Source organism: Gracilinanus agilis, chromosome 1 (assembly GCF_016433145.1).
Source record: "Gracilinanus agilis isolate LMUSP501 chromosome 1, AgileGrace, whole genome shotgun sequence".
NCBI classification, from domain to species: Eukaryota; Metazoa; Chordata; class Mammalia; order Didelphimorphia; family Didelphidae; genus Gracilinanus; species Gracilinanus agilis.
The window spans coordinates 730,829,384-730,850,502 of record NC_058130.1 but is presented as its reverse complement, the minus strand read 5'-3'; the positions used below and the strand labels follow the sequence as shown (position 1 = coordinate 730,850,502).

Here is a 21,119-nt window from a genome sequence, read left to right as displayed (position 1 = left end):
GGGATTTAAGAAGGGAGAAGATGAGACCTCAGGTGGGTGGTGTGTATGGGTGGGCCAATTTTGGGGGGAGGGGGAAATGAAGCATCCTTTTCCTCTGGTAGGGAGGTGGGGCTGGGTGTGTGCGTGTGTGCGTGCGCATGGTGGAATACATGGCGCCAGGGAGCCCAGAAACGAAGGGAATGAGAAGGGCTACAATGAACAAGAATTCAGCAAATTGACTTTTTCTATAATTTGATTAAATAGCGGGAGCTGGGAGAGCCAAGCCTGTCTAAGAGCTCTGTGCCATCTGTCGGGCCCTGGCCCCCCGCCAAGGCTTCATGCAGCTGTGCTGTAAGGGAGGGGTGGTGGGGGATTGTGGAGGGGAGATGGGGAGCGTGTGTGTGTGTGTGTGTGTGTGTGTGTGTGTGTGTGTGTGTGTGTGTGTTTTGGTGCTGTTGGGAAGCCTCTTGATGTGCAGATGTGGGGGAGGCAGGGGAGAGCCCTCTCTCCTCCACCATCAATTCCTTCTTCCCTCTCTCCAAAGCTTGGTCACTACTCTGGGGTGGGGGTGGGGAAAGGGGTGGTAATGGGGGTAGGGGGTGTCAGGTTTCAGGCCCTGGCCACTCTCCCTAACACATTCTCTCCTCCCCATCCATCACAATCCTTCAGTTGTGTGCACCTCACCCCTATAAGCAGTCTAGAGCCGCCTCCTTTCCCCAATAAGAACCTGGCCCTTCAGCACGCCATTGGGTAAGCCCTGCTCCTCTCTTTGGGGCTCACCCCACCCCAGACTGAAACTAAGCAGACTAGATGTTAGAGGATCCTCCCAGAGAAGATATTCTCAGATCCTCTTTGGTTCTCGGGAGGTAGTGAGAGGCACTGATTAAAGATGGAAGACCCAGGTTTCATACCTGGCTTTGTCACCTTGGCAAGTCACTAAATTCAACGCTCTTACAAGAACCTGAATTCAAATCCTACTTCATCTACTTAAATGCCTGAGTGACCTCAGCTAAGTCATTTAACTTCCCTGGGTCTCAGCTGCTTCATCTGTAAAATGAAAGGGTTGAACCGGACGGTTTCTGAGGTCTCTTCCAGACCTAGAACTTATCTCTCTATGAATTAAGTCTCTTCCTTAGAAGGGGCTTCAGCTTTCTCGTCCATAATATGAGGTTAAATTAGGTACCAACTAGGTAGAAGGAAGGAAGCAAAGTACATCTGGGGCTTTCTGCCTCTCCTGAGGCCCCGGTTCTATAAGCCAACCACCCCATGCCCCAAACTGTTATGTGATTGCTGCCTGTCCCACACCCCTCCAGGGACAAGGGAGTCCTGGACTAGCCTAGTATCACTTTTACTCCTCCATTCCCACAGAAACTGAGGGATCCCATTTAGGGCTCCCCTATTCTCCCATAGCTGTTGTGTTTCAGTGAAGACCCTTCCTCTGGGGAAGAGAGCCAGAGAGACAAAAGAATCATCACTGGTTATGACATCACTAACCCTGAGGGTTCAAGTCTCCCTCAACCCAATGTTCAAAGATGCCCAGAGTGGTTCTGCATGTTGTATCCCTCATTAGACAGTGAGCTTAGTCATCCTCAGAGCTTAAAAGAAGGTCTCCCAAATAGTAGGCATTTAAAAATTCTGCTGACTATCCCACAGGGCCAATGTACAGGATGATTTTGAATGGAAATAGATCTTAAGAAATCATCTAGTTCAATTCCTTCAATTTAGTGATGCAAAAAACTGAGGCTGGCTAAGATTTTTTTGGGGGGAGGGATTATTAGAAAAAAATTTGATTGAAAATCTAATACTAATCAATAAAACATTCACAATTGAACATAAAATATTAGATGAGATTTAGCATTTGGCTGAGGCATTAAGTGACTTGCTTAAGACTCTAAACAGGTATTGATTTGAACACAGGTCTTTGGGATTTTGTTTCTTGCAGGTACTTAGTAGAGACAGAATCCACATTCTACGAAGTACCTGCTTTACTCTAAGAGATGGGGCCAGGATAGAAGACCTTTCCTGATGTCCTGTGGGGGAGATGGGGAACCAAACAGTGGACTAGGAACATGGCTATCCCATCCTGAAAAAGGGCTCATGAATTGTGAGAGCTGGAAGGCACCCGAGAAAACCTCCAAGTTCTGGCCCTAGATGGGCATGTGACTTGTCTCTGGTCGCCCAGTTATGAAGGGTTAGGGGCCTCTGATCATCTAAGTCCCAGGATCTTTCCATTACACCACAATCTTCAGGAAGAGGACAGAAGTCCCCACCTGTCCTGGAAAGTCCAGACAATTGCCTACATGGAAGCCAAATCGGGCAGCCAGGACTGTAAAACTTCCAGGGCTGGAGTCTCTGACCCAGGCTTTGGCCCACTGGGCTTCAGTGGGTGGCAAAGGGATGTTGGAGTTGGGCTGGCAAACGTGTGTGTGAGGGAATCTCATCAGAAACAGGTCCTTGTCTCAGGTCACACAGGTCATCTAAGCCACCCTCTCTTAAAGCAACGTTGCCATCCATGGAGGGCAGAGATGAGCACATGGCAGTGAGATAATTTACCAATTTTTGTCCTTGCACCCCATTACCAGGGCTCCCACAGACATGGAAGTGATTGTTCTCTGGATACCCCAGAATACCCAGGAGGTCACCAGAGGCCCGGGGAAGACTCCTAAGATAGCTGACCTTTGAGGCAGTGCACTGACCAGGTAGGTCAGATAACTATTCTGGGAAAGGCAAGAAGAGGCTCTGTTATAGCCAGGTGCAAAGAAGGAGAGAGTACACTATAGATTTGCTCCCTTCTCTGAGACTCAGTGGTCTCATCTATAAAATGGAATGGGTCATTTCTAAGACCTTAGGTTTAATCATTCCTGCTACACATGCTAAGGGTTCTGACATCTTGGGTTCTAGGGTTCTCCCTCCACCAAGTTCTAATGTTCTGAGTAGATAATCTGTGACATTCTATATGTCCTAGCATTTTCAGATGGAGGCACTGCTTCCACCCTTAACTACTCAGTCAAATATGTGCCTGAGGCCTGGGAGGAAGGGCATAGGTGGGTACCAAAGTTGTTGGGTATCTCCTGGGGTGGGAGAATGGTGGCAGGATCCTTCTCCTTCTCCATCATTATGGACCACTTCTGTAAGAGATGCCCACGTCCTGTGATCTCCATCCCCATATCCAACAAGATAGGTCTACTCACCGAGGAGGGGAGTCCTGGAGGCACCTTCCGGACCTTCTTAGGCTGCCCATCTAGCCGGGGAGAAGCAGGAGAAAGGCAAAACAAACCAAAAAAACCATGAAACCACAGGAAATACCAATTCTTGTTCATGCAAAGCAATATGATTTTGGCCCTGCCCTGCCCTGCCAATACCCGTCCACTGTGCTCTGGAACACCTTCCCCCTCCTTCCCTTTCCATCAGCCCAGCTCCTCTCTGTCCTTCAATGCCTCCTTTGCGGAAGCCACCTTGGCCTAAAGCAGGGGTTCCCAAACTTTTTTGGCCTACCGCCCCCTTTCCAGAAAAAATATTACTTAGCCCCCTGGAAACTATTCTTAAAAAAATTTTAATAGCAATTAATAGGAAAGATAAATGCACCTGTGGCCATCACCGTTCCCCTGGATCACTGCAGCACCCACCAGGGGGCAGTGACACCCACTTTGGGAATCACTGGCCTAAAGGATCACCCCATCCTCTGTTCTTGGGCCACTAGCCACACTGAGGTAAGCCTGGAACTTTGTTTATATGTAATCTTCCATCGACTTCTAATTATTTCAAGGCTTGTAAAACACTTATTTTGGCCCTTACCTAGCTCTGTAATCTTAAGCAACTGAGTCACTTAATCTCTCTAGTCTGGTCCTATGTAAAATGGGGCGATAACATCTGTACCTCCAACCTCACCAAGGGGGAAAAGTGCTCGCAAGGTAAGGGCTTTCTATAGACTTTAAAGCACCATGGAAATGGGAGTGTCATCGCCATCATCATCATTACTATCTATCTAGGTAGACTGAGAGCTCCCCAGAAGCAGGGTCTAAGGCTCCTTTTCTTTTTCTCCTCTGGAATGCCCAACAGAAGGCTGGCCCCCCCACCAGAGATGGGGGGCTCAGCATGCACAATGTGACCCAGCCAATAAGGATCCAGCCTCAAGACCTTCATACTAGTGGTGTGACACTGGGGAAGTCACTCACACTCTGCCTGTCTTGCTTTCCTCATCTATAAAATGGGGGTAAAGAATAGCAACTCTCTCCCAGGGTTTGTTGTGAGGATCTAATGAGGTCTGTTTATATTATTTTTAATATTTACTTATTCATATTATTTATTTCTAAGATGCTTTACAAACTTTAAAAAGCACTATATAAATGCTAACATTATTGCTAGTAGTACTGCCTACCCCAGAGTTGTTGTGAGGAAAACACTTTGTAAATCTATATGTCCTGAAAATTCAAGTTTTGTTTTTACCCCAGAAGCAATGAGACTGTACCCCACCACCAGAAATTATCATTCAGTTTTTCTCCCTGCCTAAAACCCTCATCTTCCATCTTAGAATCCATATTGTGTATCGGTTCTGAAGCAGAAGAATAGTCAGGGTTAGGCCATGAAGGTTAAGTGACTTGCCCAGGGTCACCCAGCTAGGAAGTACCTGAATCTAGATTTGAACCCAAGACCTGGTCTGGCTCTCCATCCACTGAGTCACCTAATTATCCCGGCCATTCAGTCTTAAGAGGAAATGTACAAGGTTCAGAGGAAGGAGTGGGGAGAAAGCAGGGTTTGAGAGGTATTTTTTTGGGGGGGGGTCCCCAGAAAGAGAGTCCGCAGGAGCCCATCTTGACACCTTGGGCCCTCCTCTAAACCATATGCACATTTAGAGGGTGTGGAGGAACGAGAAATAGCTACCACTTGGGTCTCTTTTCTGTATGAGAAAAACAAAGTGAATTTCCCAGCTGAGCGTCTCTTGGGGCGCCAGGAATGTAAACTGAACTTCTTCTGCAGGGGCAGGTAAGTCAAGTCATATGTGAGGGGTGTGGCTTCCCCGGGAGGGAGGCCCAGAAAAGGCCTCTCCATCCCTGCCATGTGAACAACGCCCGCTGGGCAGCACCTGATAACCTGGGGCCTTTGGGACACACCTGTCCCAGCTTCACGTGCCTCGCTCATCCCCCGGGCTAGGCTGGGCTCCTGGTTACTAGGGAGAAGAGCGAGGGCTCATATCTACAGAGAGCTGGACGACTGGCAAATAAGGCATTTTACGTCTGCCTTATCTCATTGGATCCACAGACATCCTGGGAGGTAGGTGCTATTATTATCCCCATTTTACAGATGAGGAAATTGAAGAGATCCAGTGTGGCTAAATGACTTATTTCAGGGTCATTCGACTAGCAAGATGGGCTGAGGCAGGATCTGAACTCTGGTCTTCATGGATTCTAGGTCCAGCACATTTTCTACTCGGGCTGTGTTTGTTTGGGGAAGGTGGAGCAGCTGGGAGTTTGGAGAAGGGGATGATGATCTCTCTGGGGGAACAGATGATGGGAAGAACCCTGGGCTGAGACTCCAGAGACCTGGACCGGCCGGAGGGACTGGGGATGCTCAGCCTGGGCTGGGTGTCGGGGCTGTCATACAGGACTTCTATCTTCTGGGGTGGGGAAGGGAATGAATCAGCTTGTTCTCCTTGGCCCCAGAGAGCTGCACAAGGAATGATGAATGGAAGCTGTTGCTGATGGGACAGATTATACAACTCAATGGAAGGAAAAATGGACTAACCATCAGAGCTGTCCCAGAGTGGGCTGGGTTGTCCTGGGGAGGTCTTGGGCTCCAGAATCACAATATTAAATCTTCAAGGAACCTTAGAGGTCACCTGGTCCAAATTCCTCACTTTACAGATTAGGAAATAAGCCCTGAGAGGTCGGTGGCAGAGAATCTGATGGTTGGAAAGGACCTCGGAAGGTATCTTGTCCAACCCGTCTGTAAACAGGAATCTCCTCCACCTATAAAACGCTATTTCCAGCCCAATCTGGGATAGGGAGTTCACCATCTCTCCCAAGGCAGCCCCCAATCCACTTTGGGATACTTCCAACCTTCCAGAGAGCTCATTTACTTATTATTTTTTAAAATCTTCATCTTCTGTCTTAGACTCAATGCTAGGTATTGGTTCTGCGCCGGAAGAGTGGGTAAGGGCTAGGCAATGGGGGTGAAGTGACTTGCCCAGGATCACACAGCTAGGAAGTATCTGAGTTATGGGGCTGTCCCTTCTAGACCCCCTTTTTGCTCATTTCCAGTGGAGACTCCAGATTTCTGGTTCTAAGCAGGTCTCACGCTCCCTGGCTAGGTAAGGTCTTCAGCAAAAATGCTTCCCTGGTTTGGGCCACAGTTTCCCCATCCTCTGAAGAGGAGATAACCTTCTCCTCCTCTAAGAGGGATAGTGGGGACAAGGGGGTCCCCCCCATCAGAGTGAAGCCTCTTCCCATTGGGCCAGGAGAGCATCTGGGCAGGAAGGCAGGCAGGGCAGGGGGCAAGATCAGAGTGTTCCAAGCAAGAACACTGACTGTTCTGTGGCTGATAAGTATCTCTTGGCAATTGGGAGTCATCGTCGCTAGAGCTGGAGACGTGGCCCTTAAGGGATCCGGCAGCCAGGGGAAGGACTCAGCCCATTTTTGAAGGAGGAAGAGAGAGCAGAAAATGGGGACTGCAGCCCAGCCAAACAACCCTGCAGAGTGCTATTCAGCTGACTGGCCGGCATGGGTCAGGGTGGCAAACAGGGCACGGCACCATGGGACTGAGTCCAAGTTAGGAACGTGGGGGTTCTGGGCACTCGGACACATGTCCTGTGATTGAGGGAGGAGCCATCTACACCACGGTCCAAGATTGTCCACACTGGCCCAGATTAGAAGTGGGGAAGACCTTAGAGTTCAAATCCCTCTTCTGACACTATACGATCCAGGCAAGTCACAACTTCCTACAATGATTTGGGGTTTTGGTTCTATAAGATTACTCTTACAAAAATGAATAATATGGAAATAGGTTTGGAGTGATAATATATGTATAACTCAGTGGAATGACTTGTCAACTGTGGGACAGGGGAGGGAACCAACATGAATCATTTAAGTTACTGGAATAAAATAAAGGAAAAAAAATAAAATTAAAAAATAAAACTTCCAGCGGTCTTAGTGTCCTCTTCTCTAAAATGGGGATGATTAGCAGGGTTGGCACTTTGCTTTAACCAATGTTTGGAAAGTCCCTGGCAAACTCAAAGCCCTCGGGGATTATCATGACTATCCAGAACACAGCCCCATCCTCGTGGTACCCCCTTCCTTTCTTTCTCAGGCTCCAACATGTAATGGCCTGATATCAGGTTTGCTGACATCCCCTAGAGCCCGTGCCCACCCACCCTGGGCCCTGGAAGTCACCCCTCTCTCAACTCTTAGAAAAGCAAAATAAAACCTTTACCTTCTGTCTTAGAATCAATACTATGTATTGTTTCCAAGGCGGAAGAAGGGTGAGGGCTAGGCAATGGGGTGAAGTGACTCACCCAAGGTCACACAGTTAGAAAGTGTCTGAGGCCAGATCTGAACCCAGAAATTCTTGTCTCTAGCCCTGGTCTCAATTCTCTGAGATACCCAGCTGTCCCCCATCTCCCCAAACTCTTATAAGCACTCTGGATTCCATCTCTGGATTCCATAGAAACAACCGTTTCACAAATATCTGAAAGATCTGTTATTTCATGAGCAGGAGGGGCTTATGGCACGGGAATTCCTTCTACCAAAAAGGAAAAGAACCGTTCAGTGACATATCAGCAGTCACTGATTAAGGGGAGCCTCTCCCCAGCCCGCACTGCTCACACATCACACCTGGCACTGGATGCTTCCTCTCTGCCCCTGGCTAGATGTCCACCCACCCTCTCTCCTCCCAGGGCTCTGCTCCGTTCGGAGTGTTCAGTCTGCTACTCCTTCCTAAGGGTCACCGTGGGGACATGGCTTCTTATCCCCCTTGGATGAGCAGAGATGGACGACCACTCGGTCTTGTCATCTCCCTTGCTGCTGGCCCTAAGATCCATGGGCTCTTCCTGTGGCTCTCGGAACCCTCGGGTGTTGTAATCTCATTTGCTGTTGCATCCCAGGTGTCTCTGAGTTTTGTCCCCCACCCAAAGGGCTGCCCCCCATCAGCAGAGCCTTGCTTTGTACTCTGTCGTCTCCCCTATGAAGAAGGCAAACCCCTTGAAGGCAGACACTGTCTTATTTCTAGCTCTAGTAGCTGATGCCTCCCCAAGTACTAAGTACTTATAATTTTTTGGGTGGGGTGGGGTGTTACATTTGTTTCCCCTGATCAAATATAATAAGCTTCTTAAAGGGCAGAAAACATTTCATTTTTAGTTTTGAATCAGAGCCTATTTTTTAAGCTAACCTTTTATTTATCTTAATATCTAAATTATAACAATACAATAACTAGAAAAAGGTCAGTGCTTCAACGGCTTTAAAGCACTTCAATTCCAACCCCCCCGCCCAACAATGCAATTAAATCTACCCTGCGTCATCAGTAGTGCAAGACAGTATCCTTTCCTGAGTAAAGGGGCTGAGGTTTATCCACAAGAGAAGCTTTATGTAAGTAAACTGTTGCCATCTTTCTATCAAATCTGTATGTCTGATATATAAGACACACTCTCTCTCCCTCCTCTCTCTCAGACCCTTTACTATCTGTCTTAAAATCAATTCTAAGAGCAGCATAAACTAGACAATCAGGGCTAAGTGACCTGCCCAGGGCCACACAGTTAGGAAGTCTGAGTCAGGATTCGAACCTAGGACCTCCCATCTCTATCCACTGAGTGACTTTGGCTGCCTTTTGCCCCTATATTCTTTTTTAAAAAAGGATGGCTCTCTGGGAGGAATATATTGGGCACATAATAATTACAACAATGATAGCATTTGCATGATGCTTTAAGAGTTTGCAAATATGATCTCATTTGATCCTCAAGATAACCCTGGGACAAGGGCAGCTGGGTAGCTCAGCGGATAGGGAGACAGGCCAAGAGATGGAGGTCCTGGGGTCAAATCTAGCCTCAGACACGTCCTAGCTGGGTGACCCTGGGCAGGTCACTAACCTCAACTGCCTAGCCCTTACCACTCTGCTGCTTTGGAATGGATACTTAATACTGATTCTAAGACAGAAATTAAGAATTTTAAGAGGGAAAAAAAAACACACAAAAAAATTAACCCTAAAACATAATTGCTAATATTATTCCCTTTTCAGATGAGGAAATGGAGACAAGAGACCCATTGCCGCCTAGAGAGGAAGTGTCTAAGGCTGGATCTGAACTCTAGGTCTAGAACTCTAACCCATGGACTACCTAAAGCCAGTGATGTAAATAGTAAAAATTTAAAAAATTAAAAGAAATGGGGAGGTTTCAGAATGAGGGGAAAAAAAATCAGAATGGCCCCTCATGCAGCTTTCAGTCTATTTCGTACTTCAGGAGCAGACAAACCCAAGCGACAGGATGCCAACGACTTGGAGCCACAACCCTTAATCACTAGGAGCTCATGGCTAAGTCATTTCACTACTATGAGCCTCAATCTCCTTCTCTGTAAAATGGGAGGGCACCAATAACCCCCAGAATGCCAGTCCTTCACAGTGTTGTCGAGGGGCTCCCACTAGACGGGGCATAAAGTGTTTTGCCAATTTTAAAACACTATAGAAATGTCAAGCATCATCAGGCCTGATCCTGGCAGTGCCTTTATAGGATCCCAAAGCCCCCCCCAGCCTCAGTTTCCCCATCTGTAAAACAAGGCAAAATCCCACAAGATGGTCTCTACAGTCCCCCACTCTGAAACCCCGTGTTTTCTGTTCTGACGCCCCAGTTCGCTCCAGCACCCCAACTTCAGCAGTGCCTGCCAGGACAGTTATGACTTCTAGGCAGAAGTTGCTCAGATACAGAGAGGTCCAGCTCTGGCCTCGAGTCAGGCCGCCTGCTGTGCTACTGACCGCCGAAGGGAGGAATCCAGCTGGACTTCCCACAGGGGCCTCAAACATCCTGTGCTCAAATCTCCACTCCTTCCTGATCTCCCCACTCCATCTCCGCCGAACCTCCCCGTTACTGCCCTGAGAATTGCTGACCAGATCAGATGGCAAATTCTGTCCTTTCTACCGCACGCCTCTTCGCGGGGCACGTGGGCTGACCTCGACACGAGACGACCGCGTCCCCTCCCCCTTGGTCACTCCGGGGGCTCCCCAGAGCCTCCAGGATCAAAGATAAACGCGTCGGGGGGATCTGGAGCTCCTCACAACCTGCCCTACCCTATCTCATAGCCACACAGGGCGACTGGCTCAGGCAATTGTCTCGTATATCATTCTGCGCGGTGTGTGCCGAGGTCTCCGCCAGCACCCCGATTCTGTGTTTTGTGTTCTGGCTGGTAGGTTGGAGGACCCTCCGGGCTCAGCCGTCCTCCCCGAAGGCAGGAGCCCAGCGTTTTACCCCGGCAGCCCCGGGGCACAAGGGGGAATCAGGACAGGGGTGCGGCCTGGGCGGTCACAGAAGGCCCCTCGCACTCACGATGCGACTCACCAAGGTTGCTGTCGGCCGCCCTCCGTCGCGGGTTGTTGGGATACGAGTAATACTGCGAGCCCCCCTTGACCCCCGTGGGGGACAGAGTGCTCGGGCTGTTGATTCCCAGCTCGTTGGGCAGGAAGCCAGCCTGCAAGGGGAAAAAAGCCATGAGATGCCAAGACCCTGATCCTGCACCCCGCTATTCCCCAGGGCAGCCCCATAGCCTCTCTGGCCGGGTCTGCTTGCCGAGAATCTGCAAGACGGTCCTGAACAAGCCCGCAGCAAACAGAGCTTGTCATCTGGTGGCAGCCTACACGGGCCCCCGGGAAGAGGTCCGGGGACGGGGAGCTCCACTGATCCCAAGTAAAAGCCCCGGACAATCTGCCCACGATTCAGTGTGGGATCTTGGATGAGCCCCTTCCCCAAACTAGGCCTCGGCTTTCTCATCTAGAAAATGAGGGGTTTGGCCTGGATCAGTGGTTCTCAAAACCCAGGCCTCAAGCTCCCTTGTCTGAGAAGCAGCAGAACTGGGACCCCAAATCTAACACTCCCTCCAACAAACCAAGCTGCTGCCTATGGACACAAATGGGAAAGAGTCACCATTTCAAAGGAGCAAGGAATTCTCAGTGTGGGAACACTGTCCAACAAGGCAGATCTAGGATCCTGACCTATAGTTTTGGAACTAGAAGGAACCCCCAGAAGCCATCTAATCCAACCCTGGCTCATTTTAAAGATGAAGGACCCCACTAGGTGACTTGCTCAACGTCACACAAATGAGGCGGCCCCCTGGAAGAGCAAAGACTGAAGCAAGTCCTCTAACTCCACATTCAGAATTCTCTTTCTCTTTTCCTTTAAACTCTGACTTTCTCTGTTTTGGAATCAATTCTATGTATTGGTACTGAAGCAGAAGAATGGTAAGGGCTAGGCAATGAAGGTTAAGTGACTTGCCCAGGGTCACATAGCCAGGAAGTGTCTGAGGCCAGATTTGAACCCAGGACCTCCTGACTCTAAACCTGGTTCTCCATTCACTGAGCCCCCCAGCTGCCCCCTAGAATTCTCATTTTCAAATGACCATAGGAGTTGCTGCGGCTCAAAAGTGAGCTGCCTAAGTTACTCTGGTCATTTGAGGGAGGGAAAGATTCAGGTCTTCCTGACACTAAGCCTAGCACTTAATTATACTTTGCCCTTATCAGTATTCTCATGAGGGTTTTGTGATTTCATATAGCATAGGGAACTCCAGGATGAGGACGTTCCCTCTACCAATGATGGCTGGCAACTTCTGTGAAACTTAAAGAATCTTAGTTGCTCTGGAGCACCAAAAGAGATTAAGTGAGTTGGCTAGGGTCACCCAACCAGGATGTGCAGGATTGGAATCCAAGCCTTCCAGGGTTCAAGGCAGGCTACCTACTACGCCTTAGAATAATTAAGATAATAATACTAACTATTATGACCACCACAAATAATGACACAAGTGACAACATTCTGGACTGTTACAAAGGATTATGAACGTGAAACCCCACAGCTCTGGTTCTGACGTGAAACCAAGGTACCTTCCCATCCCATTTTTTGGGGGGAGGGGAAAAATCTCCCTGCTATCCATCCCTTCCCCAACCCCCAAATTCAAACCTCTGCCAAATGACAACATTAAAAATAAAAAATCCCCCCTTGTGGGCCTTTGGCACCTGTCCCACTGCTATTTTCACAGCTTCGGTGGTAAATTAAATTCACCGCGGCCGGCCCTGGAGCCAGCGCAGCTGGTGTAGCAAAAGGAAACATTCTCCGTTCAGAGAAGAGGAAATTATGACAAATTTGTGCAAAATTAAAACATGGGCTTTTAAAAAAAGAGAAAGAGTGAGAGAAAGAGTTGCCCAAACCACACCCTGCAGAAAGCCAAGCAGGGAAGATGGGGGAGTGAGGCTGGGCCCAGGGGAATGGCACCAGGAGGCACCACTGGATGCTGCTGCTGCTGAGGACCTTGGATAAGCCTCTTACCCACCCCCCACCCCCACCTTCAAATCGCCAAGAATCCCTTCTTTCCTCAACAGAGTTCAGTGGCCCTTTCCAGTTCTAATATTTGCTTCTCTCTTCTAAGGTTCCTTCTAGCTTGAGTACTTTGTTCTAGGAGCTAAGATCTCTCCCAGCACTGATATCCTGGGTTCTGAGGGCCACCTGTCCAGCTCTGACATTCTCCAAGTACCCCTCTCCCCCACTTTGCCATTCTGTGTTCCGAGACTCCTCCCCAGCTCTGTGTCATAAGTGCCACCCCCACTCTAACATTTCCTATTCCAGCCCTGATATTCTATGGTCTAATGGCTCTCCCTACCCCAACACTCTAGGATAGGTCCTGTCTAGCCCACCCACTAATATCCTCCCCAACTCTCATATTCTGTGTGCAGCAAATTTTAGGGAGGCCATGTTTGGAAATTTGGAAAATTCTCACCTTCCTGGTCCAAAGGACCCCCGAACACAGCCAATGGCTCCCAGTCTGAGCCCAGATAGTTATCTAGTCACCCTCAACCCCTCAGTTCCATTCCAAGCTCTACGTTGGGCTGCTCAGCTCCTGGGAAGAATCACCCCCCCCCACCCAACCCCCCAAAAAGTCCTGGAAAATTCTGATCCAGGCTTTTTCTGGTGGTTGGCTAAATGAAGCTAGAGCCCCAGGGCTACTCAGAGAGGAAGCAGAATGGGTTGCCCCATGGCTCCTTTTCTCTCTGGTTTACTCATAAGAGAAGCACTTTTCCCCCAACCCATCAGGCAAGTAATTCCGATCTATTGCTTCTTCTGTTACTTACCTGACTGAGTCCAGGCATCCCAGGGTCTCTCCCAAAGGCTGAATAGGAGGCTCTCTCGCTGTTCTTCCCTAGAGGGGAGGAAGCAAGTTTCCAATTGAATAAGGCCATCTGGTTATGGCAAGGCAGGCTAGGCTAGTACAAGGACCTGGGAGAAGAGGCCTCTTCCTAGTTCTAGGGCAGGTTCATCATCAGGATAAGGACTCACCTGGGTGGGCTGCTGTGTCCACTCATTCACCCCCTCCAGCCCTCCCATCCCATAGGAGCATCAATGACTGGTCTCTGGCTTTCCATGTCACACACATGGCTTTTACTCTATCACCTCAAGCTAAGTGGAAGCAACCTTTCAATGGGAGTCAGGAGACCCATTTCAGTCTAAGATTTGCCGCTGATTCTCCCCATGAGTCACTGCCTCTCTCCGCCTCAAGCATTCCCATTTATAAAATGAGGGAGGCTGGACTAGATCATTTCTAGGTTTTCTTCTAGTTCAGACATTCCACATACCAAGGGCCCTCCTAGCTTGGAAACTGTGTTTTCAGGGCCCTCCGAGTTCTAACCTCTTATTTTCTAAGGGTTTTTCAGCCCTACAAAAGTTCTACATTCTAAGGTCAGAGCTAGAGAAGCTGGGGTAGAGGCAGAACCATTTGGGGTCCTACTCTATCCCCTGCTGCAACCTCCTTCTCTTTTAAAAATTGTCAAGGACAACTTGTGGTCATAGCAACCTATTATCTCAAGATACAACCCAAACCAGGAAAAGGTCAGATATTCATCTCTCTCTCTCTCTCTCTCTCTCTCTCCCCCTCTCTCTCCCCTTTGTGCTTTGTGGTAGGTGGCCATGCTGGAAGGGACAAGGAAGAGGCAGCTGGCCATAGAGCCAGGTATATCCTTTAGGTATATCCTAACACGTATCTCAGGCCTTTAGGTGGCCTCATAATAAATACTTGGTGCCTGAGTGCCATCAATTGAATGACTTGCAGATTCAATCAGCGGAACAATGGATTCAACACTCTGTTTAAAACCACCTGAATACCATCAAGAACGAAGTCCGTCAACAAGCATTGACTGAATTGAGACTAGTAGGGAGAAAGGATTGGGACCCACTGGGGGACAGTAAGAAGGTCTGAGATGGAGATGGGAGGGATGAAACAACCAAGTGGACAGGGATGGGTTTTGATTCTCTGAAAAAAAAAAAAAAACAAAAAAAAAAACCAAATACCAGAAACAGTTTTTTCTAGTCTCTCTTCTAAAACTAGCCTTGATCTACAAGTCTCCAAATGGGAAAAAACTGAATTAGGGTGGTGTATGGGTACACGGAATCCTATATTATCTATAGAGGAAACTGGCTTGTCAAGGAGGAATGCTAATATGAAGTGGAGTTATTCTGTAAGGGGGAAAGCACTGCCCCAGCTAATCTGGACTCAATGTACATCAGCTAACACAGATACAAGAAAACTGGGGCTAAAGGGTTAGAACATCTCATGTGAGATCATCGACATCAGTTAAAGAGCTTTGCAAACTCCCAAGTGTTAGACACCATACACACTGGTGGTCATTCTACTGGCCAGAGCAGAATTTTTAATTAAATTCCAAACTCCAAAGGCCAGTGAAGCTCCTCCTGACTTTTGCATCCTCTCTCTTGTTGTTATGTGGGAGAGCCATAAGACCCTGGTTTTAGAGGTGGAAAGGATTAATCCAACACTCTTATTTACAAATGAGATAAGTAGCCTGCTTGGGATCACATAGCTAGTAAGTGTTTGAGGCAAGATTTGAACTCAGGTTTTCCTGACTCCAAGTGGCCTCTAGCCACCACACCTGCTAGCTGCCATTTTCGGGGAGTGTAATCTGGTAATAAGTATCCACCTGGCTGACGCCCTTCAAGGCAAAGGTCCACACTGTGAATTTATGGATCTGCTAAGACCAGAGATTAGAGGCACAATTTGTGGGGCTGGACTTTTCATCAGTTAAGTAAATGAGGAAACTGATGATTAAAAAAAAGCAACCAACACAATAGAGGCAATGTGGAACAGAAGTGTCTAACCAGATTAAAATGTGATTGGAGGGATGGTTAGATGGCACAGTGTCTAGAGCACCAGGACCAAAGTCAGGAGGAGATATTTCCTAGCTGTGTGACCCTGGGCAGGTCACTTAACAACATTTGCCTAGCTTTTGTCCTTCTATCTTTTTTTTTTTTTTTTTTTAAATTTTTAAACCCTTAACTTCTGTGTATTGACTTATAGGTGGAAGAGTGGTAAGGGTAGGCAATGGGGGTCAAGTGACTTGCCCAGGGTCACACAGCTGGGAAGTGTCTGAGTCCGGATTTGAACCTAGGACCTCCCATCTCTAGGCCTGGCTCTCAATCCACTGAGCTACCCAGCTGCCCCTTGTCCTTCTATCTTAAAAGCTGTTACACAGCTTTCTATTAACATAGAATGTACGAGTTTATTTAAAAAATGTAATTTGAAATATTTAGCAGATAAATAAAAATACAATATTAATTTGTGATTTTCTAAGTCAATGTGGCCAGAAGAGAACAATTTCTGTTTGACTATGAGAGAGAAAGAAAGAGAGAAATAGACTCTGTGTATGTGTGTGTTGGCTTCTAAGCCAAGAAGAGCTGAGTTCAGCTTCTGCCTCAAGACACACAGAATCTCTCCATACCCCAGGCAACTCCCTAAGACTCTAATTTGCAGGACAGTTACTGGTCTGGACTGGTAAAGGGCAGGTCATCCCTAGGAGCTCCTCATACCAAAGAAAACATAGGTCAGGACCAGATAAACCAAAGAATGGATACTTACACAGTGATTTAAAGTTTACAAAACATTTCACATGGATCATCTCTTTGGAGCCCTGAAACAATTCTAAAATCACTATTTAAAAAAAAAAATAAATCCTTACCTTCCATCTTGGAGTCAATACTGTTTATTGGCTCCAAGGCAGAAGAGTGGTAAGGGTAGGCAATGGGGGTCAAGTGACTTGTCCAGGGTCACACAGCTGGGAAGTGTCTGAGGCCGGATTTGAACCTAGGACCTCCTGTCTCTAGGCCTGACTCTCAATCCACTGAGCTACCCCGCTGCCCCCTGAAATCACTATTTATCCATCTTAATCTCTTCATTTTGTGGAGGTTAAGACAGTGGAGGTACACTGCCTGTCAGTGGGAGCAACCAAATCACCTGTGATATCAAAGGAACCATCTGAAGCTCAGGCATTCCTGACCCCAAATCCAGCACTCTGCCATCATGGATTTCCACCAAGAGTTCTCATAGCAACTCTAGGAGGTGTTTTTTAGCAGTATGACCCTGGGAAAGTCACTTTACTCCAACTGCCCAGCCCTTACCACTCTTCTGCCTTGAAACAGAGACTTGTATCAATTCTAAGACAAAAGTAAGGGTTTTAAAAACCCCCAAACAAACCAAAAACTTCAGGAGGTGGGGAATGCAAAGGAGTTTGTCCACACTTGAAGAAGAGTCTCAAGAGTAAAGGGCTTTAATCCAAACCCATGGCCCTGTCTGTCTTCATGCATCTTCCCCCGCCCCCCAAATTATCTCATCCAAAAGGAAAATGACATGGAAGGAGGGAAGGGATGAGCACATGGAGAAAGAGCATCAAACACTAAGGTGATCTACTCAAGGAAGGAAATTCAAGATAGAAACGCCACGAAAACATGGTGGAAAACATTTAGGAAAAGATCAACAGAGGCAGAAACTCAAGAGATCCTGCCATTGGCATGAATTATAGACCACTTAGGCAGAAAGAGGGAAGAGATGGGCAGTTTAGGAACTAGACTGTAAGCTTGGCACAGAAAATAGCGACAGGGAGACTTCCGAGTCCCCACAATTGCTAGAGCCCAAAGTAGAAGAGCTAATAGTTTCTTGGTTCGCCTTAATGAGAATTTCATTCTTCAAAAGGTAGAGGAACTAAAAAGAAGGAACTGTGATTCTGGACCTGATTTTGACCCACAAAGAAGAACTAGTTGCTGGGGGGTAGAAAAGATGAGATTCCTGGAGTTGGGGTGGGGAGTGACCACAAAGTCTTTTTTTGTTTTTAATCCGTATCTTCATTCTCAGAATCAATACTGTGTATTGGTTCTAAGGCAGAAGAGTGGTAAGGGCTAAGGCAATGGGGGTGACGTGACTTGCCCAGGGTCACACAACTAGGAAGTGTCTGAGGCCAGATTGAACCCAGGACCAATTGTCTCCAGGTCTACCTCTCTATCCACTGAGATATCCAGCTAGCTGCCCCAGGATCACAAAGTCTTAAGAGTTTGTAATAACAGACAGGGGATGAAAGCTGGATGCTGTCTCCCTGGCACTTCAGATTTGGGGAGAGTGGGTTTTAGGAACTTCAGTGAAAGTCTGGATCCCATATGGACTAAAATTCTACAGGGGAAGTCAGTGCAGAAGGAAAGGGAGAGAAACTCTTTGAGAATAAAATTCTGAGGCAAGACATGGAAAGAAAACAATTTAGATGAGAAGGTGGGGGAGGGTGGTTTAAAAAGACCAAATGTGGATACCAAGGGGCCTCACCAAGGGGAGATATTTTTAAAGATACAGAAAATGAAAGCAAGAGCAGATAAGAGACAATTAAAGTAAAAGGTCAAGGGGTTCAGCAGAGCATGAGCCTGACAAGTCAATAGTGGGCTATGGTAGAATGAAAATTGAATGCCGTTTAGCCTTCATTAAGGAAGGAAGGCAGTATCTAGAACTGGTGTCCCCTGCCCTAGTCAGACCACATTTTAGGACAGATATTGATAAGCTGGAGATTGTCCAGAGGGAGGCAACCAAATGAATGAAGGGTCTGGGGTCACACTATGAGGATCAATGGAAGGAATTGGACAAGAGAAGTCTTGGGAGAAGGGGGATGACAGCTGTCACATAGAAGATAGAAAAGGTTTGACCTCAGAGGGCAGAGCCAGGAGCAATTGGGAAGAAGCTGAAAGAAGCAAATTTTAGCTTGGTATGAAGGAAAAACTTCCACAGATCTGTTCTCTCCAAGTGCACAAGGCTGACTCTGAGGGCAGTGGGCCATGCCTCACTGAAGGGTTTGAATTAAAAGCTGGATGATTTCTTACTGGGGATGTCATAAGAAGAGATTCTTTTCTCAGAAATAGATGGTGCTAGAAGGTGACTGAAGGCTTTCCCAGCTGGGACTAGGTGACTTGCTCCAGGATTAGAACCCAGGTCTCTTGACTCCTAGTCCCATGCTCTGTCTTTCCATCTATTGTCTTTGGTTCTAGAGACCTTAGTTTGATTGTGTGTGAGATGGGGAGAGTGGGAGAGGCAGAGAGATCCCAAAATAACCAAACTGTATCACAACCACCCCCATCCCTACCCCTCCAGAAAAAAAAAAAACCAGTCTCCTCCTGGCTGGGGCCCCTGGGGTAGGAAGGTACTGGACTGGTGGGCTGTGGGTGGTGTCTGGAGGATGAGGACCTCCTCCTCCTTAACTCACAAAGCGACCAAGACTCCTGTTTTCAATCTATACCACATGGTTTCATCTCCCATTTTCAGTATGAATGGACTTCAGAAAGTTGAGGAGGGCAGGGTATGGTGTTAAAAAGGAAAAGAGGAAGAGAAGACCTTGTGAGAGGAGAGCAGGAGAGAAGAAAGGGAGGGAAATAAGATCCTAGAAGAGATATGGAAGGAAGGGAAGATAAGAGATCAGGAAGGAGGCCAGGGGAAGAGAAGGAAGGAAGCTTCCAAATCTCACAAGTCTACTCTGAACTCTTCTCATGGATACCCAGGTGTGCCATCATGGTGGGGAAGGTAGAGACATCTGAAACTAGACCCAAAAATCTCTCAGATTCTGTGAAACCAAAGCTAATTTCCCAGCCAATTAACCAAGAGAGTTGGAGGAAAGGTCTTCTTTCCTAGTCCATTCTGATGGATACCTGAAATCTTACTGCTCCCAAACCAGCCCTAATAGCCCCTTCACTGTTCCTGCCCACTCTCCCTCTTGCCAGCCAAGCCAGATGTTGCCTTAGGTCTTCCAAAGGGCTCTAGAAGGCTAGGGGAAGAGGAGATCTTTCTGCTACCCCCAAGCCCTGCCCAATGGAGGAAAGGCAATGACCAGCTAAAGCCTGGTCACCTCTGTTTAGGGACCACCCATCCAAGCACTGAATCGTCAAGCCATGACTTCCCTCAAAGATATGAGGAAGAGGTTGTGTAGTCTTCTCACTCCTAAAAGGAAAATAGGATTTCGGAGATGGGCTAACTCACAGAACATAGAATGTGAGACCTTCTAGAAACTAGAGCACAGAATAATGCGAGCAGTCAGTCATGTTGCGCAGCCTGCCACAGAGTGTAGAAATTGCTTCCAAAATATCCTTGAAAGGTGGCCATCCAGCTTCTGCTTCATCACTTTCAAAGACAGGAACTTCACTCTCACAAGGTAGCCAAATATCCCATCTTTCCAGGTAAAAGTTGACTGCCAATCCCTTCCCAGGGGGATACATAGCTCATTTACAGAGATGAGGGAGAAAACGGAGGGAAGATGAGAAGGGCCCATAAAGGTTTGGTGCCTGCCCAAAGTCATAAAGACTGGGAGGGATTCAACTCCAGGTTTTAACTCGAAATTCAGCACTTTCACCCAAATCAAAGTGACTCCTGTGGCCCCAGATGTGGGGTCTGAGCCATGTCTCCAATAGTCAAGACTCCTTTCTTCCCCGAGGAGAGGGGAATATGAGACAGCTAGAGATGGGGGTAGGAAGGGGATTCAGGCTTGGATGGAGCAAAAAGAAGTTGAGGTTTTCCTAGAGAGACAGAGACAGCCAGTAACTACCTTCTAAAAAATGATCTAAGGAGCTATCTGTGCAGTATGTCTCAGGGAAAGCACCCAAACTCAGGCAGATCGAGTCAGAGAGGGAGCCTATTTTTCTAGTGTTTTAAGGTTTACAAAGGGCTCCTCCAAACCATCTTGGGAGGTGGGAGCCAAGAGATCACAATGTCAGTCAGTCCGCCAGAACTACATGGGTTTGGATGATTACTTTGGGCTGCCCTTTAAGCCTCAATTTGACCATTTATAAAAGGTACATTTTACACATGTGGAAACTGAGGCATTTTCATTTGCCCCAAATATAAAGGTGGTCCAAGCTAGCTAGAACTCTTTTTAGTGTAGCTGCCAAGTGAATGCCCAATCTGCACTGGCAGAGGGAGTTTTTTAAAATACTAATAAAATCAAAGGTTTGATCAGCACCCCTCCCTCCATTAACTCTGATAATGACATCATACAGTATAACCAGCAGTAGGTTTTTCTTTTTTTAACCAATGTTTCTGGACAGTGATGCACCTACCTTACTCTTCTGTGCCATCTTCTTGTCTCTTCCCCTACCCCACCCACCCCACAATATTAGGGGTGCCCTGAGGAGGGGTACAGACCTCCCTCCATCAGGAAGTAAGAACTAAACCCAAGCAAAATAATAAAGAAATAAAACCATCAGGGACCTTATCTTATCTCTATTCCCACGAGCCTAATGGGCCTGGGCCTTGGCCAGGGGTGCTGGTAGGGGGAGCAGAGTGGGGGAGGGGAAAGGAACCGATCCCCTATTAATTTCTTCAGCAATAATACCCTCCCTGAAACTGTATGGGAAGCAAATTTGTTTTTACCGTTTTGAAAGTTGGAAATCGATGGAGTGTTTAAAACTGACTGGGCAGATTTGCATTTTTAAGTGGTTGGGGAAGTGGGGGGAGGTTGTAGGGTTGTAGAATGGATTGCTGGGAACTCAGTTTATGATTCCTGCCGACCTGGTGTCAGATACATGCCGTCACCACGGCCTGAGAGCCCAGCTCTGTACCCTGAACCCGAGGCCGGGCTGGGGCCTGGGTGGGGTGTCGGATCTGGTG

At 47.6% G+C, this 21,119-nt stretch overlaps 1 protein-coding gene across 7 annotated transcripts in view; it reads right to left on the bottom strand.

Moving 5' to 3' along the window:
• The window catches only part of TCF3 (transcription factor 3), a 107,596-nt gene that overhangs the window by 34,022 nt on the left and 52,455 nt on the right, over positions 1-21,119 (bottom strand). For all 7 annotated transcript variants that reach the window (XM_044672170.1, XM_044672188.1, XM_044672197.1 and 4 more), the window contains exons 5-7: positions 13,285-13,352; positions 10,511-10,640; positions 3,171-3,220 (exon numbers count right to left, since the gene is read on the bottom strand). In XM_044672170.1, the coding sequence (XP_044528105.1) occupies positions 3,171-3,220; positions 10,511-10,640; positions 13,285-13,352 (248 nt within the window). The remainder of the gene's footprint in view (positions 1-3,170; positions 3,221-10,510; positions 10,641-13,284; positions 13,353-21,119) is intronic.